This window comes from Budorcas taxicolor, chromosome 9 (assembly GCF_023091745.1).
Source record: "Budorcas taxicolor isolate Tak-1 chromosome 9, Takin1.1, whole genome shotgun sequence".
NCBI classification, from domain to species: Eukaryota; Metazoa; Chordata; class Mammalia; order Artiodactyla; family Bovidae; genus Budorcas; species Budorcas taxicolor.
In genome coordinates this window covers 40,731,470-40,758,733 of record NC_068918.1, presented here as the reverse complement: position 1 = coordinate 40,758,733, position 27,264 = coordinate 40,731,470, and the positions used below count along the sequence as shown (strand labels likewise).

Here is a 27,264-nt window from a genome sequence, read left to right as displayed (position 1 = left end):
ATCTACATCCTTACTGCCTATTGTTTTAAAAGATCAGTATCTATTGTCAATGACTTAAATATCTACACTAGCAATCTAACAATATTCAAGATACAGCAAGAATTATGGAAGTTAGAAGGGATATAACAGAATAAAGCGCCAGTAAAAACCTCTTCTGTAGATGCTAAGATGTGGTTATAAACAAAAGAAGTTCACCATGTAATATTCATATTACATTTTATAGTTACTAAAGGAACAGTTGTTTAACAATTTTCACAATTACCTGGAAAAAAAAGAATAGTATTAAACAACAACAACAAAAATCTAAGTATACAACATACCTGAGTTCGTAAAATTTCATTTTTTGACAACTGCATGTCACCAGTCAATTCTTTCACAACGATGCCCAGTGGCTCTAGACGTTTGCTGAAGTAATTTGTCATTTCGGCTGCCAAGGCTTTCATTGGAGCAACATATACAATCTGTGCCCAAGAAACACTAGCTTGATGAATGAGTAAAACTACAATGTCATTTGTTTCAAAGAAGTCAACTGAAGTCATATTTAATGTGACATACGATTCTAGCCACTTATGGTGAAAAATCTTAATATTGATGGATGAAAAATACTTATCTTTGTTGTATAAGTGTACAGCTGTTTAAAGAACTATGGAATGCTTATCTAGCATCATCACTTTGAAAATTGGTGCTCTAAAGCTAAGTGCATTTTGATAGCTTTCACAGGGGTAGTGGGACTTTCATAACACAAAGAGGTATCGCCTAAAAGTAATGAAGGAAACCACTCAGCATAGTTTATATGACTTCATTTATAATATCCTTAAAAACTACCAGATATCAGACATATATACAACTGCAAAATGGTTTTAGATTTTACAATTTAAAAAGCTGTTGTTCAATTTAATTCCTACCTTAAATTCATTCTTTTTGATAACACCTTGCTGAAAATGTTGGCGAATTTCATGTAAAACTGTAAGCATCGCAATGTTGGTTTTTCCAGCTCCAGTAGGGGCACAAATCAGCATGTTCTCATTGGTGTTGTAGGCAGTCTCAAACACAATTGACTGGATTCTATTGAGTCTCCTCATTCCTTTAAAAGCCAGCTGTCCAATCTAAAAAGAAAAAAAAAAATTTATCCACGATAAAATGAAAACGTGAAGGTCCCACACAAAACATTAAATGCCATCTTTTTTTTAATTAAAAAGAAAAACTAATTTATTTGGTCTCTCATATCCTATATTTAAGCTGTATACAATTGAGAACAACTCACAACTACTGCATAATTCTAATGCACCTGGGAATTGAAACTCACTAAATTTGAAAAATATGATGGGACTACACCTGTATCCAGCACAAGCTGGAATCGAGATTGCTGGGAAAAATATCAATAACCTCAGATATGCAGATGACACCACTCTTATGGCAGAAAGTGAAGAAGAATGAAAGAGCCTCGTGATGAAAGTGAAAGAGGAGAGTGAAAAGGTTGGCTTAAAGCTCAACACTCAGAAAACTAAGATCATGGCATCCAGTCCCATCACTTCATGGGAAATAGATGGAGAAACAGTGGAAACAGTGGCAGACTTTATTTTGGGGGGCTCCAAAATCACTGCAGATGGTAACTGCAGCCATGAAATTAAAAGACACTCCTTGGAAGAAAAGTTATGACCAACCTAGATAGCATATTAAAAAGCAGAGACTTTTTTTTTACCAACAAAGGTCCATCTAGTCAAGGCTATGGTTTTCCCAGTAGTCATGTATGGATGTGAGAGTTGGACTATAAAGAAAGCTGAGAGCCAAAGAATTGATGCTTTTGAACTGTGGTATTGGAGAAGACTCTTGAGAGTTCCTTGGACTGCAAAGAGATCCAACCAGTCCATCTTAAGTGAAATCAGTCCTGAATATTCATTGGAAGGACTGATGTTGAAGCTGAAACTCCACTACTTTGACCACTTGATGCGAAGAGCTGACTCACTGGAAAAGATCCTGATGCTAGGAAAGATTGAAGGTGGGAGGAGAACGGGACTACAGAGGATGAGATGGTTGGATGGCATCACTAACTCAATGGACTTGAGTCTGAGTAAACTGTGGGAATTGGTGATGGACAGGGAGGCCTGGCATGCTGCAGTCCATGGGGTCACAAAGAGTTGGACATGACTGAGCGACTGAATTGAACTGACCATCACTGTCACGTGTCATCTTTGTCTCTTATATGAAGCTCCTAAAATACTATGGCAAATGAATGCTGTAATTTCCAGTCTTCATAGACTCATGACAAGAAATATAGAGTCCACTATTCCTAGATTAGAAATATGATCATGTCACATTCCAGCTTGAATATTTTCTCAAACTTCTGTCCATTTTAACTATACAGAATACATAGATCCTTTAAGACACAGAAGGTACAGCAAACAGTACCCTTCAAAATGTGAACCCTTGTTTATAATCTTCTACTACCACTATCTATAGATACTATTCTCTGGACAGTCTTTGTGCCTTTGCACTACTTATAATGCCTTTCCCAACCTGGAAAAATTCTTCATTATCACTTTAAGTTCAAATGTAATCTCTGGTTCCCTCCAATTCCATACATAATTATTCATGCATTTATACTTTTCTATAATTCAAAAGATTTAAGAGAACTGCCATTTCTCTCAGCAGCTAGACATTCCATTTAACCTTCTTATATATTGGCATTATGATCGTTACCCACAAACACTGAAATAATTTGTTTATATGTACATCTGGCCCACTGGATCAAAACTAAGAATTCTGTTTTATTACTCTTTGCATTACCATAGTACTTAATGAGTTGCCAGGAACATAGTAGGCCTAAAAATAAATTTTTATTGATTGATAAGTCAGTGGAGTAAATGAGGGAAAACAGTACAAGTCTTAAAAAGATACACACTTCATACACAATATCTTCCAAAGGAACAGTAAACTGGATTTAAGCAAAATATGTAGTAGTTCTAGGAAAAAAAAAGAAAAACCTATATTAAACCTTGACTAAGGAACATTTCCCTTGTTCCTAAAGCTTATAGTTCAATCAAGAAGTAAACTAAGGCATCAGAAGAAAACACTGACAAATAAACCTATTATACGTCGAGGTTTATAGCATTTTGTTCAACAATCATGTATTGATCACTTACACAAATATTACTATGCTAAAGACTTGAAGTCCACTGGAGAAGGGAATGGCAAGCCACTTCAGTATTCTTGCCTTGAGAACCCCATGAACAGTATGAAAAGGCAAAATGATAGGATACCAAAAGAGGAAATCCCCAGGTCATTAGGTGCCCAATATGCTACTGGAAATCAGTGGAGAAATAACTCCAGAAAGAATGAAGGGATGGAGCCAAAGCAAAAACAATACCCAGTTGTGGATGTGACTGGTGATAGAAGCAAGGTCCAATGCTGTAAAGAGCAATATTGCATAGGAACCTGGAATGTCAGATCCATGAATCAAGGCAAACTGGAAGTGGTCAAACAAGAGATGGCAAGAGTGAATGTCGACATTCTAGGAATCAGTGAACTAAAATGGACTGGAATGGGTGAATTTAACTCCGATGACCATTATATCTACTACTGCGGGCAGGAATCCCTCAGAAGAAATGGAGTAGCGATCATGGGCAACAAAAGAGTCCGAAATGCAGTACTTGGATGCAATCTCAAAAACGACAGAATGATCTCTGTTCGTCTCCAAGGCAAACCATTCAATATTACAGTTATCCAAGTCTATGCCCCAACCAGTAGCGCTGAAGAAGCTGAACGGTTCTATGACCTTGTAGAACTAACACCCCCAAAAGATGTCCTTTTCATTATAGGGGACTGGAATGCAAAAATAGGAAGTCAAGAAACACCTGGAGTAACAGGCAAATTTCGCCTTGGAATGCGGAATGAAGCAGGGCAAAGACTAATAGAGTTTTGCCAAGAAAAAGCACTGGTCATAGCAAACACCCTGCTCCAACAACACAAGAGAAGACTCTACACATGGACGTCACCAGATGGTCAACACCGAAATCAGATTGATTATATTCTTGCAGCCAAAGATGGAGAAGCTCTATACAGTCAACAAAAACGAGACCAGGAGCTGACTGTGGCTCAGATCATGAACTCCTTATTACCAAGTTCAGACTGAAATTGAAGAAACTAGGGAAAACCGCTAGACCATTCAGGTATGACCTCAATCAAATCCCTTATGATTATACAGTGGAAGTGAAAAATAGATTTAAGGGCCTAGATCTGATAGATAGAGTGCCTGATGAACTATGGAATGAGGTTCGTGACACTGTACAGGAGACAGGGATCAAGACCATCCCCATGGAAAAGAAATGCAAAAAAGCAAAATGGCTGTCTGGGGAGGCCTTACAAATAGCTGTGAAAAGAAGAGAGGCGAAAAGCAAAGGAGAAAAGGAAAGATATTAGCATCTGAATGCAGAGTTCCAAAAAATAGCAAGAAGAGATAAGAAAGCCTTCTTCAGCAATCAATGCAAAGAAATAGAGGAATTCCAGTTGAGCTGTTTCAAATCCTGAAAGATGATGCTGTGAAAGTGCTGCACTCAATATGCCAACAAATTTGGAAAACAGCAGTGGCCACAGGACTGGAAAAGGTCAGTTTTCATTCCAGTCCCAAAGAAAGGCAATGCCAAAGAATGCTCAAACTACGGCACAATTGCACTCATCTCACATGCTCATAAAGCAATGCTTAAAATTCTCCAAGCCAGGCTTTAGCAATATGTGAACCGTGAACTCCCTGATGTTCAAGCCGGTTTTAGAAAAGGCAGAGGAACCAACATCCGCTGGATTATGGAAAAAGCAAGAGAGTTCCAGAAAAACATGTATTTCTGCTTTATTGACTATGGCAAAGCCTTTAACTGTGCGGATCACAATAAACTGTGGAAAATTCTGATAGAGATGGGAATACCAGACCACCTAACCTGCCTCTTGAGAAACCTATATGCAGGTCAAGAAGCAACAGTTAGAAGTCGACATGGAACAACAGACTGGTTCCAAATAGGAAAAGGAGTATGTCAAGGCTGTATATTGTCACCCTGCTTATTTAACTTCTATGCAGAGTACATCATGAGAAACACTGGACTGGAAGAAACACAAGCTGGAATCAAGATTGCTGGGAGAAATATCAATAACCTCAGATATGCAGATGATACCACCCTTATGGCAGAAAGTGAAGAGGAACTAAAAAGCCTCTTGATGAAAGTGAAAGTGAAGAGTGAAAAAGTTGGCTTAAAGCTCACCATTCAGAAAACGAAGATCACGGCATTTGGTCCCATCACTTCATGGGAAATAGATGGGGAAAGAGTAGAAACAGTGTCAGACTTTATTTTTTGGGCTCCAAAATCACTGCAGATGGTGACTGCAGCCATGAAATTTAAAGACACTTACTCCTCGGAAGAAAAGTTATGACCAACATAGATAGTATATTCAAAAGCAGAGACGTTACTTTGCCGACTAAGGTCCGTCTAGTCAAGGCTATGGTTTTTCCTGTGGTCATGTATGGATGTGAGAGTTGGACTGTGAAGAAGGCTGAGCGCCAAAGAACTGATGCTTTTGAACTGTGATGTTGGAGAAGACTCTTGAGAGTCCCTTGGACTGCAAGGAGATCCAACCAGTCCATTCTGAAGGAGATCAACCCTGGGATTTCTTTGGAAGGACTGATGCTAAAGCTGAAACTCCAGTACTTTGGCCACCTCATGCGAAGAGTTGACTCATTAGAAAAGACTCTGATGTTGGGAGGGATTGGGGGCAGGAGGCGAATGGGGCGACCGAGGATGAGATGGCTGGATGGCATCACGGACTCGATGGACGTGAGTCTGGGTGAACTCCAGGAGATGGTGATGGACAGGCAGGCCTGGCGTGCTGTGATTCATGGGGTCACAAAGAGTCGGACACGACTGAGTGACTGAACTGAACTGAACTGAAGGGCTTATATAAATATAAATATTCTTTCTCTTAAGAAAAGTTAGAGAGTGTCTAAAACGATCCTTACAACAGATTAGTTTGTGGTTTAAAGGGGGAAAAGGTGATTGAATTCTATTACACCAGTTTAGCTGTCTATATTAAAGATACAAACTGTGTGCTGAGGCACCTGATGGAGAATTTCAGTGAGCAGAGTGCTATTTCAGGCAGAAGGAAGAGTATTCGAAAGACACCTAGAACTTGTTAAAAGTTAGTAGCTGTATGACAGAGATGGAACGAAGGGGCAGCAGAGATGATGTAGATGCATCAGGAGGTCATGACCAGACTAAAATTGAACTACGGTAGAGACTCTTTATCTCTAGATTTTCCTGAAAGACTGCAGGGAAGCAGAGGAAACTGAGGTCTAAAGAGAAGTTAAACAACTCACTTAAGTCCATAGCACTAATAAACTGGAAGAGATGAGACTGATTTTCCCTTAGCTTCAATACAAATTACCACCAAATACGTATGCTGTCCAAAATACCAGCATACAATGATTTTTGCCAGTTAATAACTCTATATTCAAAAATACTGCAAAAGAACCCTTGAAATATTGTTGCATATATACACTCTTTACTAGTAACATACCATGCTGATGAGAAAAAGCAAGTTACCCCCAAAAACCCACAAAAATTTATAAATTACTTTAGGCAGCTCACGTTCTGCCCCCTTCTCCCAAGTTTCTTTGTTTTTTATTTAAAATTTAGAAAAATTCATGAAACAATTTTCATGAATAAACTTGTCAGTAAAAGAATAAAAGGAATGTGCAGAGACAGCAACCATAACTTTATTTAAAAATATCACTAGAAGATTCAATGTACTTCAAATTAATTCTGTGAGCTACTGGAACATGAGATAATTAAGTTAAAGCTCATTATGCATTAGGAATTTCTTGTATTTGAAAAATATTCAAATTATATTCACAAATATCTTAGCAAAACTAAAGATTAAAGAGGAAGAAAAGTACGACTATATCAAAACTCTAATTTACTCCAATTTCAAACTATGTAATAATAATATTCATCATTTTATTTATACGTCAAACATCCACTAATGTCTAGTTAAATGGCACTAAAAATCATTGCTTCCAAATATTTAATATCCTTCTAACTCATGTATTGACTTCTTATGCTAATGAGTATAAAAAGTTAAACTGTAATTATTTTTCTTAGTATGTTAATATTTGCTCTTAAACAGAAAACTGAGTATCTCATGGCTAATTTATCATAAAGGCTTTATGTTTAGCTCAGGTAGTCATTCTAAATAAGTACCATTTTCCCTTTTAGTTTTACTATGCATTTTCAAAACATTATAATCAGTAGATGAAATGTTACAAGTTTCATTCTAAATACACTTGTCTATGCATATTTTGGATTCATCATACTACTAATCTCACAGAAATGGCATGTCTCATATATACAAATCCATAGAAAGTATATATTTCTAATATATTTTACCAAAGACTAGCTACACAGACTGCTGTCAAATGCAGGTTTTATCTTTAAAAAAATACTCTGTATAATACGATTTACCTGGAAGAACAAAAATGTACACTAAACATACTGCATTAAATGTTTATAATAATCGAATGTAGGTACTACCAGTTAAAATGCATTAACTAGGTACCTAAGACGAAGCCAAGATCATGTCTTCCCTCCCAAGTCAGTGTATGTATCATAAGCTTAACTTTTAAACAGTAAACATCAATCTCAGCATATATTTAGAAAAAACCATATAGATACCAGAGACATATTTATATAATTTTCAAAGTTTAAGTTTCTTCCAGTTTTAGATAGCAGGTGCCTTAGGCTCAAAATTTCACAACTCAGTACAGTCAGTTCAAGCTCTATATGCTGGAATCCATTGCTCTCATGTTTCTTACAAACCATATTCCATACTATAAACTGCTTAGCCATGGAATATATTGTGCTTACTAAGATGGAAAACAGCAAGATGCACAGCAATATTATACTACTTTTCTCAAAGATGGTAGGAAAGCAACTATACATCAATTAAATTTTTTTTAAAAGGTGATAGCAGTAGGGAATAGGGAATAAGAATCTCCTATTTGTATGTGCTTAATATACTACATTAAAATATGTTCATATTTTCTTATAGACATTCTAGAAGGATACACACAATCTAATAAAGTGATAGAAGAAGTAAGGATCTGGGCTGAGAGGGAACAAGGATAAATTAAAGAGATATTTTGCTATTTAAAGATTTCTAGTTTTTACAATGTGATTGCCAACTAAGGTCCATCCAGTCAAGGCTATGGTTTTTCCTGTGGTCATGTATGGATGTGAGAGTTGGACTGTGAAGAAGGCTGAGCGCCAAAGAATTGATGCTTTTGAACTGTGGTGTTGGAGAAGACTCTTGAGAGTCCCTTGGACTGCAAGGAGATCCAACCAGTCCATTCTGAAGATCAGCCCTGGGATTTCTTTGGAAGGAATGATGCTAAAGCTGAAACTCCAGTACTTTGGCCACCTCATGCAAAGAGTCAACTCATTGGAAAAGACTCTGATGCTGGGAGGGATTGAGGACAGGAGGAGAAGGGGACGACCAAGGATGAGATGGCTGGATGGCATCACTGACTCGATGGATGTGAGTCTGAGTGCACTCCAGGAGTTTGTGATGGACAGGGAGGCCTGGCGTCCTGCAACTCATGGGGTCGCAAAGAGTTGGACACGACTGAGCGACTGAACTGAACTGAACTGAATATTTACAGAAGAAGAAAAAGATAACAGAAAAACTAAAGATGGGTCTGATTAAGTTGTGATGCCTAAATGAGCTCTCAAGTATTGCAAAAAGATTTCAGATTAAAAAGTTCTTCTCACTATTCCTAGAGTTTTACCCTACAGAGAGAAAAAGGAAAACTGAAGGACTTCCCTGATGATCCAGTGATAAAGACTCTGTGCTCCCAATGCAGGGGACATGGGTTTGCTCCTTGGTTGGGAAATTAAGATCCCACATTCTGTGCAGCATGGCCAAAATTTTTTTTTTAATTTTAAAATAAAGTTAAATTGAATTAAACTCCTGAAGTTTCTTTAAATTAAGTCCTATGTCCCTCCTTTCATTGTCTTCCTCAACATTCTCTTTTTTGGTCTTAATATGCTGAATTCCTCAAAGGCTTTTCTCTAACACAAGTTTAGGAATAGAAGAAACAGCAGATTCTCTTCCTACAGTATCTAATACTTAAGCCATTAGATCACGGACCTCACCCATGATGCTACGGTTTCATCAAAAGTCCAGATCTATTATTATACACAAAGTCTAAATTACACCCTGCTGTTATCTCAAATGTACCCTCCCACTTCGTCATCATGCACTCAACTCTGCCTACCAAGTGCCAAGCTATCAGGGCTTATATTCTGTCTTGAAGAGCTAAAGTTTGAGCAGGTGAACCTAGGCCACCAGGAGTTTGTTACTTAGGCCCCAACCAGCTGGATGGCATCAGCGACTCGATGGACGTGAGTCTGAGTGAACTCCGGAAGTTGGTGATGGACAGGGAGGCCTGGCATGCTGCAATTCATGGGGTCGCAAAGAGTCGGACACAACTGAGCGACTGAACTGAACTGATAGCTCTACTACTACACACCTCCACACCACAACCTTTAAAGACCTGGCACACTACTTCACTGCTAACCCGAAACTGATGATCTGTGGCAAGATCTGTAGGTGTGTATGTTACAAAGCAAAACCTAAAATGCTATTTTTAATACTCTTGAGTTATAGATAAATCCAGAAGATAATAAAGTCCTTATTATTTAAATTGGCAGGTAAATTATTCACTAGTTCATTTAATGATAATAGTACCAGTTAGCTAGCATTTCTATTGAGCACATACTGCATGTAAGGCTTTGCTTTATATGCTTTAAGGGGATTATTTCTCTCAGTATCCAAAGAAAACCCATGAAGTAGGTCTTTCTTTATTATCCTTATTTTAAAGATAGGGAAACTGGGCATGGAGAAATTGAAGACTGTGCCCTAGGACAAATGGCCAAGAAGTAGCAAAGCAAAGACTGGAACAAGTTCAGATTTTAAAGTCCAAGTTAAAAACTTATAAAGTTTACTGATATCATTGTTTTTTACACTTTTATTCCCTATAATGATCTTTTTTAACCAAGTATAAGTTAATTTTATAAAAATAAAAATATATATAGTTATAAAATATAAAAATATAAAGTCACAAAAACATTGACCATACTAATAAATAAAGGCAAAATACAGTAAGAATGTTTTTTAATCTGGGTGTTTAAGACTTTTGAAACTGGATTATTCTTATAATTTTTATGTCTTCATATACATTGCATTTAAATGATCATTGCTTTTAAATCATACATGTTGCTTTTAAATGATCAACAGAGAAATCTGCATATCATTTAGTCTAAAAATTCCACTTTCAAAAAATTTACCTAAGTTAACTACCTGAACAAGAATGCCAGATTAAGCTCAAAGATATCTGCTAAAGTATTATTTATAATTTAAGAAAAAGCTAATACAATTTGAATGTACATAAACTGGAGACAAGCAATTCATGATGCATTCTTTATGAATTACAGTAGTTATACAGGATGTTGCTGTTTAGTTGCTAAGTTGTATCTGACTCTTGCAATTCCATGTAGCCTGCCAGCTTCCTCTGCCCATGGGATTTCCCAAGCAGGATTACTGGAGTGGGTTGCCATTTCCATCTCCAGGCGATCTTCCCGACCCAGGATTGAGCCTGCATCTCCTGGTTGGCAGGTGGACTGTTTGCCACTGAGCCACTTGGGAAACCCTGAATAGGATGAGGAAGATATATATTCTTACCAACAAACACACCTAAAAGGGGAAAACAAAATAAGCCACAGAACAGTAACATAATTAATTAAATAGAAACTGTTATACAAAAAACTATGAAATGATATATATCAAACTGTGTCACTGGATCTGGGGTTATAAAGGAATTTTACCTTCTGTTTTATAAATTTAGATATTACATTTTAGATATTATTTTTTATAGAACAGATTTTATAATCAGATCCACAAAAATGCTTTTCTCTGTACATAAAAAAAATATTTATCTTGAGGAAAAACAAAAAGGGAAGATTTAGTCTATGTTGTCTTAATATATTTAAAATAGTAATAATTTCTTTCTTAACAGATATAAACACCTTCAACTGCAAGGAGATCCAACCAGTCCATCCTAAAGGAGAGGAGTCCTGGGTGTTCATTGGAAGGACTGATGTTGAAGCTGAAACTCCAATACTTTGGCCACCTGATGCGAAGAGCTGACTCATTGGAAAAGATCCTGATGCTGGGAAAGATTGAGGGCAGGAGGAGAAGGGAATAACAGAGGATGAGATGGTTGGATGGCATCACTGACTCAATGGACATGGGTTTGGGTGGACTCTGGGAGTTGGTAATGGACAGGAAGGCCTGGTGTGCTGTGGTTCATGGGGTCACAAAGAGTCGGACACGACTGAGTGACTGAACTGAACTAAACTGATAAATACTTAATGTTTTATATTAATAAAAAGTAACTGATTCACTCTGTTTTAAATTATGTCATATGAAGAGTTCTGTATCTTTACCAAAACCCAAATTTCCAATTTGTACTCCTACTTGAAAACACATTGAAAAATTAATGAATGCTATTAATTAAGAGATAAGGGGTAAAAAGAAAAAAAGAGATAAGAAAGACAGTGTTAAAAAAAAAGAAAGACAATGTATGGTCTTTATTAGTTACTCTTTACTGGAGAATTATATGTTTTAATGTTTTATGATATTAAATCATTTTGAACCAGGCAATCTGGGTAGAGGAAATTAAGTCTTAGCAACAAAAGACCTCAGGAGAGTAATCTTCTATTAAATCTTTGAAGGAAATGAGATTATAAGATTTTGTGAAAATCAAGTAAGTTAGTCATTGTCTAATATGAAACTGAGCCAATTTTCACATACAAAAAAGCAGTAAGAAATCACAATGCATAATTCATAATCCTTTCATATTATTTAAAGGAATGCATTTACATCATTTAAAAGAGTAACCAAAAATACTACATATGCCCTGAAGTATCAATTTCTAAAAATTCTCTCATCCTGAAGATAGTCCATTTGACAACAACCCAAAAAACCCAATTAAATAACCAGATGGATCTTCTAAATACACTGAACTCCCTGATGACAAAATGATAAATAAGTAGCTATTACTGGCCTCGTAGAGAGAAATACAAGGAAAGAAATACGAATAATAGCAACACTAGCACCTTTAATTGAGAACTTAAGGCATAATGGGTGTTAGAAAAAAGGAGCACTGTCCTCTTCTTGGAAGGGGAAGGTATCCTCCTTACTTCCAGGTTTGAGCTAAGGCTTAACTACTGAGAAAAACTGAAGAAAAAAATCTCAAGAGGAAATTTTAAAAGACAAAACTCTGTCTGCACAATAACGAATTCCACTGATAAATCACGATTGCACATGTGGGTTTCTACCAGCACAGTCAGCAGGTCAGATGTCCTTCCGAAACACCTTCACCAATGTGCTGTGGCAAGAGTCACATTCCCAATGCACAAAAAGACAGTAAAAGGGAACTCTCTGGCAGTTCAGTGGTTAAGATTCTGCACTCCGAGTTCAAGGGGCATGGGTTAGATTTCTGGTAGGGGAACTAAGATCGCACAGGCCACACAACAGGGCCAAAAAAACAAAACAAAAACAAAAACACGGTGGAACCTCAGTTTTGAGTCTGAGTTGGCTAGGTTTGGCTTGCTTCTCTAGAATAAACAAGGGCTGGATTCACAAACCAGTATTATAATTACATATACAAACTTTAGATGCTTAAAGCAGAATTAAAATTAGAGGCAAAGAATAAGGCATTTTCTACTAAGCAAATAAATACTTTTCATAAGGGAGATGAATTTATCCTGACATTATATATTGTAAATAGCCCTCCAGGATATCACTTTTTTTAAGTGTTAGATATTAAAAATGTAAGACACTATTATTTAATTGGTATCACAGTCTTTTTGACCAGAATTGTGGGGCCAGCCTCCTAATAAACAGCCATACTTCTAACCATGGCAATACAACAGAAGATCCTCTGTCCAATTCGGTGGAGTCCCACAAAGAAAATGTCATTTTCAGTTTCTTGGCTGGTATTTATAGTAATAACCAGTTTTAGCTCTGACCTTAACTTTTAAATTACTTTCATTAGCTTGCTTGAAATCTTTAAAGCAGGTGAAGTATTTAGGCACTTAATGTGGTCAAGTTCACAAAAATGTTATATTTATTAAATTACAGGCAATTTCTTCATTTAAAATTTAAAATGTTTTTACAGTATGAATGACTTTAAACTTTTCAAAACTAATTAAATAAATCAAGGATGTCATTTTAAATATATAATCCTTAAACAAGAAAATGTAATATTAAGAGAATCCTCATAAAATGAAGGGTTTTGAAGGATATGGCTTCTCTTGTGGCTCAGCTGGTAAAGAATGTTCCTGCAATGCAGGAGACCGGGGTTCGATCCCTGGGTTGGGAAGATCCCCTGGAGAAGGAAAAGGCTACCCACTCCAGTATTCTGGCCTGGAGAATTCCATGGACTACATGGTCCATGGGTTTGCAAAGAGTAGGACAGGACTGAGTGACTTTCACTTCACTTTGAAGGATAATGGACTATTTTCACTAACTAACCTTACAGTATTTGAATAACTTCTTATAATGTCAAGTCAAGAATCCATCTAATATAGAATAAAAATAATATAGCAAAAACCCATTATATAAATGAAAGTATTAATGACTTATTTAGGATAGTTCGATATACAAATGTGCACACACATGTGTGTATTCAAATATTCCACTGCTTAACAACACACTTGGCATTGACTTTCTTCTCAACCATTGAGATCTTCATTTATTTGCTAAGGTGGGGAATAGTAATCTGGACATTTCTTAGCAGTCTTCCAAGCGATTATTGAGAACAAGCAAGACTGAGAACTTTTCCTACCTACACCGAACATAGTGATTAAGGTTTTCTTAGTCATTTAGTTTTTTCTTAAGTTAACACAACCTACTCCAGGAAGATTAAAGTACATTTTACTCAGAAAAACTTTGGTTTAAACATGTATCAAATTAGAAGGGAGAAGTTAGGTAAGGGGACCCCCACCCCCCACCGTATGACAAATGCTTTACTTGAACTTCTTGTGTAGTATGTAAAGATTTAAAGGATAAGCAAAACATTTAAAGTAAGAAATTATGAAAGTTATACAATAAAGCATGTCCATTTCTTCATAATTGATTTCCGCTGATATATTCAAAATAACCCAAATTACTTAATTACTGGGGTTTCCCTCATGTCTCAGATGATAAAGAATTCACCTGCAATGCAGGAGACCTGGGATTGATCCATGGGTTGGAAAGATCCCTGGAGAAGGGAATGACAACCCACTCCAGCACTCTTGCCTGGAGAATTCCATGGACAGAGGAAGCTCGCAGGCTACAGTCCACGGGGTTGCAAAGAGTTGGACATGACTGAGCAACTAACACTTTCAAATTACATAATTATTATTTTCATACAACTCTACAATTTATCAAGAATGTAAGAGTTTGGACAGAATACAAAAAGCAAGGTAACCCTATGTTTATTTAGCCACTGCTTGATATTTGCACCATTCAATCCAATTGAAGCTTGTCCTTTCTAAAAGCTCTTGCTTTTAGGGTTTATACAAGAGGATAAAGGTAAATAATGTGATATAATGTGCCTTAAAAAATGTACAGTATTAACGAAAACAATGCAGGTTCCTTTCCTTTACCTTTATCAATTTAAAGCCATTTTCTACATTACTTCAATATTCATCTTTGCTGTGTGCTGTACTATGCTCAGTCATGTCTGACTCTTTGTGATCCCATGGCCTGTAGCCCAGCCAGGCTCCTCTGCCCATGGGATTTCCCAGGCAAGAATACTGGAGTGGGTTGCCATTTCCTCCTCCAGGGGATCTTCCCAACCCAGGGATCGAACCTGCATCTCCCGTGACTCCTGCATTGCAGGCGGATTCTTTACTGCTAAGCCACTGGGGAAGCCCCAGTATTCATCTTTGAGGAATTTTAATGTTACTGACACCAAAATAATTTCACCTTTCCATATGTCTTCACAGAAAGATTCAAAGTATGCCCTGAACCTTGTCAGCATTGCAATACCACGCTTCAATTTGGGTAGCTCATCTTTCAAAATATATCACAGATACTGCTACACATTTTCTGTGTGCTGACTCCCATAATCTTCTCAGAATAAACAGACTCATAAGGAAACTGAAACTTAGAGGTGTTATGTAACCTGATCCACGTCACAAAACGTGCAAATGGTAAAGCTGAGAATCCCCATAAGTTCTAACTGCCTAACGGGATAGCAAGTTCCTCAAATGCACAGTCGTAATTCCAAACCTTTTGATACCCAACGTAGCACAGTGACTTGCATCAATCAAGACTCAAGAAATGATTCCTGATGACAGACAGCCAATTCACATATATCGTCAAAGACAAATAATGAAACCCTAGAGTAGTAATACAATCCTACCCAATATTTTTGTCTATTTGTGATAGGCCTGCGTAACTACAACACAGAGATAAGTTGGAAAATATGGACAAAGTTCACTTCTAAAGCAACTTGAAATTCCCACATTACAAGTTAAATTCATGTACATTTCAGACTTTTGAAATCATCTGAGTTCTAACATTATCATTCTGGGGAAGCTCAATATGCCGCTATGCCTTTAATCTTCTCTCTTCTAATTTTCCTCCCCATAAAATCAATAAAGTATAGGTTGTAAAGAAAGTTATTTTGTTCAATTACTCCTAGCTAGAGACAGATGTTAGTTATAACTCTCTTTAGCAGGTATTTTTCAAGCAGCTGGTGCCCTTTTCCTAGTTAGTTGTTTGCAGCATTCCCAGTATACTTTATGGTATAATCCTACCAAAGTTCAGCGCATACAGACAAAATTCTTTTTTAGAAAAGAAAATATAGATTCACTCCTTCAAATCAGACTTAGCTATTTCATATATTTGAACTATAATGTACTTTCCTAGCAAGTAAATATTACTTTTTAATCATATAAATGCTTGCTGAGAGTCAAAACATAAAAGCATTTCTTATGGGAAAGCTTATCTCATGGAACAAATTTTTATATACTGCACATTTATTGACCCCTAACACATAAAACCGCTAAAATCCTTCTGTTTTGTTTAGTTGCTAAGTCGTGTCCAAACAGAGAACCCAGTCCAGACCATCCAAATCAGACCTCCAGAACGCTGAGATAATAAATGGATGTTTTAAGTCACTAATATCTTGGTAATTTCTTATACAACAACAGAAAGTTAATACAAAGTCACAGCATAATCAAACTGCCTAAAAACAGTGAGGAAAAGAAAATCTAAAAATCAACCAGAAAAAAAAAAAAAAAAGACTTATTATATAGAGAGGAAGATAAAGAATGAGGACAAGTTTCTTATCAGACACAATATAAGCAAGATTACATCTGTAAGCTGCAAGAAGCAGCTACATCTGTAAGTACTAGGGAAAAAGCCCATTAACCTAAAATTTCACAGCAAATGAATTATTGTTCAAGAACAAAATAAAGATTATTTTTTTTAGACATACAAAACTGAAAGAATTTATCACCAGCAGACCTGCACTAGAAAAAGAATACCAGATGGAAATCTGAATCTCCCTACACAAAGGCATAAAAGAGCAGATAGATGCACAAGTATAAGGACGTTTCCTGGTTATCATTTAGACATCTTAATATCTTAAAAAGATTGTTAACAGCAAAAAGAATAACAACGTGTTGTGGGGTTTACAACAGATGCAGAAGGTGTCTATATTTACATGTTTGTTTGTTCATTTGTTTTCATTTGGTGGTCATAAGTACTGAAAAATTTGACAAATATAATAGCAAATATTATCAGAATACTCATGTTTCTTTGATTGCCCGGTGAGGTGAGACATGTATCAAGGGAAATTATAATTTGGTAAAATGATCTGAAATTTAATATTTGTCACATTGTTTCCTTCCTGGTGAAATTTATGAAATCTTCTTCGCTAAGATCTCTATCAGTATGAAAAAGACTGTAAGCTCACTTTTCAGTTTTGAACTTTAGATTTTGTTATTATTTCTTGATACCACCTCTAAAAAAAGCAGTGAGGAATTCAAGGTCATGGTGCTGATGAAACTGATAATATACCTGACAGTGTAATAAGCAGCCTATGGGATACTTCAGGAAAAGGCTTTTTATTTGGTTGTATGTCCAGGTTTTAGTAACATTTTTTCCTGTTCAAATTGATCTCATAAAAATGATTCACATTCTGAAGTGTTTTTCTGGATGCCTCTTTAGCTTTCTGGCTTTTGTAATTTGATTGAATCAAACTGTGTCAATAAACTCTTTCAGCTTTAGGATCCCTTCAGGCTCAGAGAACACAGTAAAACCACAAGAAAAGTAACAGTTTTTTATACTCATTCTACTTCCCTTTTCCCAAACTCTTAGTCTTGAGATAACCACAAATGTCAATAAGTACAATGACAGGTTTCTTTATTTTCTATCAATTAACTGGAAACTACCCTATGTCTTCATAGAGTGACTATGTACTTGTAATGAAAGAATATCTGAAGAGCATAAATGAACATAGAAGTAATGTATTTAATAAATATAATTTCCAGAGAAACAATAAGTCTTTTCATGTTATCCATACTCAGATTGATCTCACCAGTTGTCAGTTTACATTTATCATTTTAAGCTAACATTCTATCTAAAATGTCTTAAGTACTCATAATTCTTCCAAGTGTTTTACATATATTAACTCATTTGATGACAGAGGATGAGATGGTTGGACATGGACATGAGTTTGAGTAAACTGTGGGAGTTGGTGACAGACAGGGAGGCCTGGGGTGCTGCAGTCCATGGGGTGGCAAACAGTCATACGTGACTGAGCGACTGAACTGAACTGAACTGATTTGATCCTTACAATAAAATGATGAGGTAGGTACTATCATCCCAACTGTACAAGTGAAACACTGGATCTCAGAGAGTAACTTGGCCCCATTCTTTCAACTAGAACATGGGGAGCCAAGATTCAAGCTCAACCGCCTGGATTCATAGCCTCACTCTTCACCAACACGTGACCTCCTGGACGTAACACACATACTCTGTTACTCTTCTCCTGTTTCTCATCTTAATAAATGACACCAGCACTCACCCATGCTGCCCTGGATATCATTTCAGTTTCTTCTCTCTGCTTCATCCCCTGTCATTTAACCTGTCATCAGATGTTATACAACTTCTAAACTAACATTTACTAACATTTAACTAGCAGCTATCTATTCTTCATTGTCCCACTTTCTATATAGGCTCCACTTTCTTCATTCAGGCACACAGCACTTCTCCCTTGAATTATTGCAGCAGCTCTACTCTCAACCATCAGTTTTTTTTGTTTTTGTTTTTTTTTTTACTGCAACCGGAGTAATCTCTGTAAGTGAAAAAAAATCTGATCATTTACTTTTATTTTTAAAAAGTAGCATTTCCCACAACATTGAATTTAAACTTACTATGTATGGTTTTCAAAGTCCTTTATGTGCACTAGTAAGTCTCTTTTCAGACTACTTTGCTGTCACGCTACATATGTAGCTTGCATACTACTAATACTGAAATACATGTTTACAAAAGGTCACATACTGTTTCATGGAGCATCCTTTGCCTATGATACACCCCCCAACCACGTCCTTTGTCTATCTGGCAAAATCCTATGCCCTGCATTGACCTCCATGAAGACTTCTGTGAACTTGCTAATCTGCTTTCTCTGTGCTGCCATAGACATTTGCACAACATACCCCTACTGTATTAATCACTTCCATAGAAATGGTGTGGGTCAGATACGCTACATGGAGTAACTTAAGATCAGCTCCTTTTTAAGGAAAACAGCTTCATCTTCCCTTTGGGAAACTCCTCCTTGACTCCTGATGGCTCACAGAGGGCCAAGGGTGAGGAAACTCAAGTGAGCTGCTGCTGCTGCTAAGTCGCTTCAGTCATGTCCGACTCTGTGCAGCAACTCTCTGATCTTAAGTTACCTCTGTTTATAATTTCCCCTAGGACCTAGCCTGTAAACACGGGATTCAATAATCTGGGGTCACAAAAATCCTCAAACTCTCTACATTCAGATTTTATAGGACTCAACTTCCTTAACTTCTCAAATGAAACATTATATGTATCTTTTACATTACTTTTCCAAACTAAATAGTATATTTGGATCAGTATTCCGATTCTGCCAAATAACATTCTATTGGCTATTTAAAAACTGTAACTCCCACCTGTGGAAACAGATAGCACTCAACTGATTTAACACCAACAAAAATGCAGAATCAAAGATACAGTTCTGTCTGCTAGGCATCTTTCATATGCTCCTTTTTAAGGATAACAGCCTCATCTTCCCTTTGGGAAACTCCTCCTTGACTCCTGATGGCTCACAGAGGGCCGAGGGTGAGGAAACTCAAGTGAGCTGCTGCTGCTAAGTCGCTTCTGTCGTGTCTGACTCTGTGCGACCCCACGGACTGCAGCCTACCAGGCTCCTCTGTCCATGGGATTTTCCAGGCGAGAGTACTGGAGTGCTGGAGTACTGGTGCCATTGCCTTCTCTGACTCAAGTGAGCAGGCATAGTCAATTAAGAATCCCACACTCCTACCGACCCACTCCAGTGTTCTTGCCTGGAGAATCCCAGGGATGAGGGAGCCTGGTGGGCTGCCGTCTATGGGGCAAGTGACTTAGCAGCAGTAGCGGCAGCAACACTCCTATCGTGGGGAACATAGTTCAGAAATGAACTGGTGACACAAGTCAAGGAGATAAGAGTTCATCCCAGGAGTTTTTTTTTTTCTTTTTAATGGGGAAAACCCTCTTGCTTTTAGAATATGGGGAGAGGAAAGCTTGGAGTTGCTGTCTTATGTTCTTCCCTGATTACATGTAAAAAGTATGTATCTGAGAGTTGGGATAAAAAGAACCAGAGAAATAAAAGGAGGGGAATAGAGGGTAAGAGAGATGGAGGAGAAGATAAGGGAGAAGGGGAAGAGAAAGAAATAAAGAAAGACAGAAATAGAGAGAGAGAGAAAGAGATGAAGACCGAGGAAAAGATCTGATGACATCATGTGAACTTATATATCCATCTGAATGCACAGGCAGCTTTATTCCCAGATATTTCCCAACAGTCTGTATTCATTGCTAAAACTTATTTTGAGTTTCATTTCTCTACCTTCCAAATGAGTGAGTTCTATCTAATACAGAAGCCCATCTAATGATTCTTTTGGGGTTTTTTTTTTTTTGGATTATTCCCTCTCCAAGAAAGTACAAAACCCATTTAAGAGCATTAACAGCAATTTTGCACATCATTTTAGAATTTTTAAATTATCCTTATCTTTTTAATCAAATGACAGAAGTATTTTAAGAAGACAAGAAAGACAGGACAAATTTCTCTGATGTGACATTCAGTCAGTGAGAGGACATAAAAGCATTTTATCTATTGTTCCACAGGACTGTCAGGAGCAGAATCCAATTATGATCTCAGTGAAAAGAGAAAGATAACATCTTCAAGAGCATTTCTCCTGATACATAAAGATCCTGCCTTTTAAAAAAGATCCAAACTAACAGATGCATCTAACTAAACTAACAGTCTGTTAACATCTATATTTTTTCCTGAGCTCTATATTAATATCCACAGTAACAACATCTAGTTGGGATCATTATCTACATTGTTAAGACATCAAAGAGTTTACTTATGTACTAATGACACACTGCATTTGAATGTAGTATTCCCCAATTATTGCTCCTTATGAAAGTGCACATTTAAACCACAAGAAGGAAAATACAAGTACTATATAAAAATATGAATTAAAATGGCTAAAATAAAAATTAAAAAGTGATACCCACCAAATGCTGGTGAATATGTGGAGAAACTAGATCACACTGGATTACTGTTGGGTATATAAAATGATACTTTGGAAAAAAAATTATGGTAGTTTCTTAGAAAACTAAACAAGTAATTATAATATAACTGAGTAATTGCATTCTTGGATATTTATCCCAGAGAAATAAAAACTTACATTCACACAAAAACCTGTACACCAATATCTGGAGCAGTTATTTCCACATTATGGATGCAATTATGTATTCCAAAGTTTCATAAACTAAAGCCCTAACTCCCAAAGTGACCATATTTGGATACAGAACCTTTAGGGTTCTGAGGTCATCTGAATGAGACCCTAATCCAGTAGGCCTGGTGTCCTTATAAGAAGCAGAAAAGACACAAGAGGTCTCTAGACACATAAGGAAGAAGCCATATGAGTTTGTGAGGACACAGAGAGAAGACAAGGGGCTGCAATCCAGGAAAAGAGTCCTCATCAGAAAACAAAACTGTCAGCACCTTGGCCTGGGACTTCCAGCCTCCAGGACTGTGAAAAAACAAATGTCTGTTCTTTAAGCCCCCTAGTCTGTGCTTAGGGCAGCTCAAATAGACTCACAGAATTCATAACAGCCAAAAACTGTAAACAACACAGATGTCCGTCAACAGGTGAATAGCTAAATTGTGGTCATCCACATCTCGTGTGGTAGAGAGGATAATGATCCCCAATGATGGCCACATCCTAACCCAGGGAACCTATAAGTGTGTTAGGCTACATGGCAAAGAGACATTAAGCTTGCAGATGGAAAGAACCCATTCAGAAATCTCTTCTATTCCTGTATTCTACATTAAAGTGAACAAAGTATTTATTTGGAAACAAGTATGAGAGAAAAAGAAGCCTGGTCCATTCATTGTAAAGACAATGAATGTCAACAATGCTCTTATATGAAAAAAAGTTAGTATTTAATATAGAAAACTAAATAAATCTTCATGATGATAATCCTTATAATGATTGGTAGGGTTTAAAAAGAATTATATATATAACTATTTAATTCTATAAGCTCTCAGCCTTGCCTGCATTTCAGAATCACCTATAGAGCTCTAAAAATCATCTTCAAAAATAGATATTATGGGTCCCACCCAAGAGATTATGATTTAATAGGGATCAAAGCATTTGGATCTTGAAAAAATTCTACAGTAATTTTGATCCAAAGGCTGAAACCCACTAATATAAGTTTTAATGACAATTTTAGTCTACTATAAAAACTTATAGGAAACTTAAAATTCTAACAATAAGAAATTGGTGTAAAAGTAATGAAGACATAAGTTGGAATACCATATAGTGATTTAAAATAATGTCATAAAAATATGTCTATTGACATAGAAAGATGTATGTAAGTATATATATATATATATATATATATATAAACAGAAAAAAGTATGTATGGATATAATTCTATTTTTGTAAAATCAAAACACATATACACCCATATGTATAGAATGGAGCTACTTTTGGTTGGCTATAGTTACTCCGTATGCTGTTCCTTTTGTATGCCTATATTATTTGATATTTCTGAATGACTTCATATGACTTACATATATATAAAAATAAAGCAACTTCACTTTGGTGATGAAAAGGCTAACCTTAAATAATATATGTACTTTAAATGAAGAATTATTTCATTCTGAGATAAAGCAATTATAGCAAAGTTTTAACTAATGGTAAATCAAAACAGAAGGGAATTACTATTCATGCATCTTTTCCATAGGGCTACAAGTATTCAAAATTTAAAAAGTTGAGGGAAAGTTGATTAGTTTAGAATTTGGTCCTATACTCAATTTGATATGTCAATATATGAATCCTTTAAAACAACTTACTTGAGTCAGCTTACATAAGGTAAATCAAATATGAGCTAAAATAGCTAAAATAAACATATAATTATAGAAATATACACAAAATATATGTAAATATGTTCAATGTATAAAGAAATACATGTATATATATATTTTAATTTAAACTCCCCTATTTCATTAATAACCAACTGATTGTATCTCTTTACTGTATTAACCAACTTTTAAAAATTATTTTTCCAATACAAATGCATTCAAAATCATACCAAGCATCAAAACTATCAACTTTATAAAATGAAAATCTTACTTCATCTAAGTCTTGGATATAAACTGGTTTTTCCTCAAAGCCAATTGGCATTGGTTCACTATAAGGAATCTTTACTTCTTCATATATCTTGTTGTTCTCTCTTTGGATTCCTTCTGGTAAAATCATCTATAAACATCAAAAATTAAAAATCCAATAATTATACAAGATAGAATAATGTCTCTGATAAAGATTCTTTAATTAAAGAGAGAGGGAAAAACGCTATTGGTTTCACGACACTGCACTAGCAAATAAACGTAGCTAAAGGAAAACAAAAACAAACAAAAAAAACCACACATACATATACAAAAAGCATTCATGAATCAGATATCTCATAAAACACACAAACCACATTACACTGATGAATTTTAAGCACACAGTAATTACATGGTATTCCTGAAGATAAATGTAGTTACGCAGCCAGGGAAAATGTGCGATACACAGTGTAAGGTTTAGTTCAAAAGTGGTATAACTGCTAAAACTCAAAAATGTAAGTTGCAGAGATACTGAAAGGGAGGATAACAAACATGCTTTGAATACCTACTATGTGCTAAGAACTTCACATAAACTGCACTACCTCATTTTCTTCAATATTTAAATATACAATTTAGCACAGTAAAAAGAAATGGAAAAATCTATGTGGCATTTCTTCTAGAACAGACATGTTATCCAAAAGTGGTCATATACCAATGACATACCTTTGCACCAGCAATGAATGCTGATGTTCTCATGGCTTCAGCCTGGGAATCATAAACATGGGGATAATGTATTTTTTCAACATCTGTGTCTCTCTGCCTGCTCAGAATTGGAACATTTCTAGCGTTCATGAGTGCCTGCTCTCTGTAAATACAAAAATAATAGGCTAAATCTGTCATTTTTATCTCACAATAGAAAGCATATACTAAAACAAAGTCACTATAATAACTATTTCATGTAGTGTTCAATTACAAAAGAGAAGAAATTAAACAACACAAAGTTATTAGCAAGCCTGAAATTTTCCCTGTAATCACATAAGTATCAACACATTTTCAGGTACTATTTTTAGATAACATCATCTGATAAGTTTGACTTCATGTTTTTTATTATAATTTTCTTTTTCACAATCCAAAGATATTTAACAAAGTATAAATAAGTTCCTTTCTTAAATTGTGTTTCAATATTTAAATACCATGTATTCATTTGCCTCCTTTCTACTTCTCAACAACATGGGGAAAAGCATTCATTAAGGTAGGAAAGAAAAAGGTCTCAAAATAAATTTGTGTACACTTCATAAAGCACAGCACCTAAATCTCTGACCTCTGTGGATGCAACCAAGAATATTCTAATTAAGCAGATCACTGCTTTCTTATCCTAGAAAATTAGGTTTTCATACAACAAAATTCTATTCTTGTAAGAAACGTGTCTAGAAGAATCATCCAAGTTGTTAAAACTAAACTAAAATTATGATACATAAAAGCAACAGTTACAACACAAGCATTTTTCAACTTCTGGTTTTTATTACCTGTGTATCCGCAGTTCCTTAGGATCAAAGCACAGGAGTCCTTCTGCAGCTTCTCCATCTTCTCCAGCCTTTTTTTCTCGTCTGGCAATTCTTTTTTCTTCCCGGCGATACTGTTTCATTAACTGCTTCTCTTGTTCAGACTGAATAGTGACTTGACAACCATAATTAGGTTTAGCATTTTCTCCTAAAATTTTTTTGCAATTGTCTGCAAAGCAAATTTAAGATCCATTGTTTTACAAGTTTAACCTTTATGAAAACCAATTTTCCTCTTTACCAAAACAAGCTACACAATCCTCTAAGAATTCATTTTTTTAAAGTGGCACATTTAATTACATGTTCTAAGGAGAGTTTTTCTAAGTCACAATTTCTAAATGATATAATATCCTGGCTTAGAAAAAGTCAGCAGATATTGTCTTGCTATAGACTAATATAAATTCTTAGATATAACATCAGGAAACTAAAAATTATATTTCATAATTATGAAAAAATCTAAATTATTTCAAAATAATTAACAATACTAATCAGCATTTACTGTTAGCATAATAAAATAAAGATATTCTTTACATATAAGATTTAACTTTTTCCCATATAATAGGTCTCACTATGTTAAATTGTCTACATGTCACTACTAATTTATACATGAAATAAAGTAAAATAAAAATAAAATACAGCTCAGGATATATTTAGAAGATGACTAAAGCAAATTAAATATGATCTCCCTTTTCATGGAAATGCAGGGTTTTTAACCATTTTTTAAACTGAAGTATAGTTAATTTATAATGTGTTAATTTCAGATGTACAGCAAAGTGATTCAGATGTGTGTGTATACATATATACATATATGCTTTTCTAGATTCTTTTCCATTATACGTTATTACAAATATTAAATACAGTTCTCTGTGCTATACAGTAGGTCTTTGGAATTTTATATACAATACTATATATATTTATATACAGTATATGTTTATATACAGTATATATATGTTTATGTATGTTTATGTTTATAGTTATGTTTACAGATATGTTTATATACAGTATATGTTTATATACAGAAGGTCCTTGTTTGGAATTTTATATACAGTACTATGTATATGTATATGCTAATTCCAAACTCCTAATTTTATCTATCCCCCATCCCCTCTGGTAATCATAAATTTGTTTCTATGTCTATGAGGCTACTTCTGCTTTGTAAATAAGCTCACTTGTATCCTATGTTTATATTCCACAGATAAGATATCATATGATATTTGTCTTTGTCTGATTTATTTCACTTAATATGATAATCTCTAGGTACATCCATGTTGCTGTAAATGGCATTATATCATTCATTTTTATGGCAGAGTAATAGTCCATTGTATACATATAACACATCTCTATCCATTCGTCAGTGGGACACTTAGGTTGGTTCCATGTCTTGCCTGTTGTAAATAGTGCAGCTACAAACACTGGGGTGCATGTATCTTTTCAAATTAGAGTTTTATCCACATATATGCCCAGGAGTAGGATTACAGGGCCATATGGTAAATCTATTTTTATTTATTTATTTTTGGTGGCGAGGGGCACACCACATGGCTTGAGGGATCTAGTTCCCCAACCGGGGATCAAAGTTGTGCCCCCTGAAGTAGAAGCACCTAACCACTGAACTGCCAGGGAATTCCCTATTTTTAGCTTTTTAAGGAACCTCCATATAGTACTCCATAGGAGCTACACCAGTTTATATTTCCACCAACAAGGTAGGAGGGCTCCCTTTCCAGCATTTATTATTTGTCAACTGATAAATGATGGTCATTTTGACTGGTGTAAGGTGATACCTCCTTGTAGTTTTAATTTGGGAAATACAGCTTCTTTAAAAAATGGAAGAAGTCTAGAACCACTTAAGAGGAATCAGGTCAATCAAAGCTCAGTGTTTATAAGGGAGAATTAAACCTGTGGTTGGTCAACTCAATATTCAGGAAAAATGTTTTAACAGGATTACCTTCTGTGTTTAATTAAATCTTTCTAAGAAATAGTATCTTGGCTCACTGCAGCCCTAAAGGAACTGACAGGAATGTCACTGAAAGCAATCCAAGTCAATGCAAGCTTACTGTTTTAAGGACCTACTAGGTCCCAGGCACTGCTGCTAGGCTAGAAAAACAATTAAGAATGAAATTGGTCCACACTCTGAAGATGCACAATGCAAGTTATTTTATCAAGTTCTAAGACGTAATACAAAACAAGGAAGGATTTAAACATAGCATCAAGAGGGGGAAATTAGCTTTCTAATTCACTCTACTCACAATTCTCAGGCATGTGTCATTATCTCATTACATGATTTTGAATAAGTCATTTTACCTCTCAACCACATGAAATAACCCCTGTGTATAATGGCACCGCAAGTCTCAAAAAGCAAAGTGAGAAATAAAAGTTACATCTGAAAATTATGAAATAAGACACAATCTTACCTATATTGGAACTACATTTTATGGTTCTGAGAAAAGTATTTTTCTAAGTCTTACATATTTTGCTTTGTAAGTAAATCTTATTTATCTATTATAATGATTGAATTTATAACCAAGAAACTAGTGTTAGAGAAAGAAAGCAGCATACTGCCAGTTTTCAAATGTACTCTGAAATATGAAAAAAAAGAAATAACCTATGTGTAAAGTCACATGCTCAGAAACAGAGATGTTAAGCAGATTTATTAAAAATGTGAATAATGCCACAAACTTATTATGAATGAGTGTTAAAGGCTGTGTA

The 27,264-nt window shown here is 35.6% G+C and overlaps 1 protein-coding gene across 1 annotated transcript in view; it reads right to left on the bottom strand.

Annotated features, from left to right (window-relative positions):
* ASCC3 (activating signal cointegrator 1 complex subunit 3) overlaps window positions 1–27,264 on the bottom strand; it is a 315,102-nt gene that overhangs the window by 241,482 nt on the left and 46,356 nt on the right. Inside the window, exons 5-9 of the mRNA XM_052645754.1 lie at window positions 24,529–24,733; window positions 23,726–23,867; window positions 23,031–23,156; window positions 906–1,106; window positions 321–461 (exon numbers count right to left, since the gene is read on the bottom strand). Coding sequence (XP_052501714.1) covers window positions 321–461; window positions 906–1,106; window positions 23,031–23,156; window positions 23,726–23,867; window positions 24,529–24,733 — 815 coding nt within the window. The remainder of the gene's footprint in view (window positions 1–320; window positions 462–905; window positions 1,107–23,030; window positions 23,157–23,725; window positions 23,868–24,528; window positions 24,734–27,264) is intronic.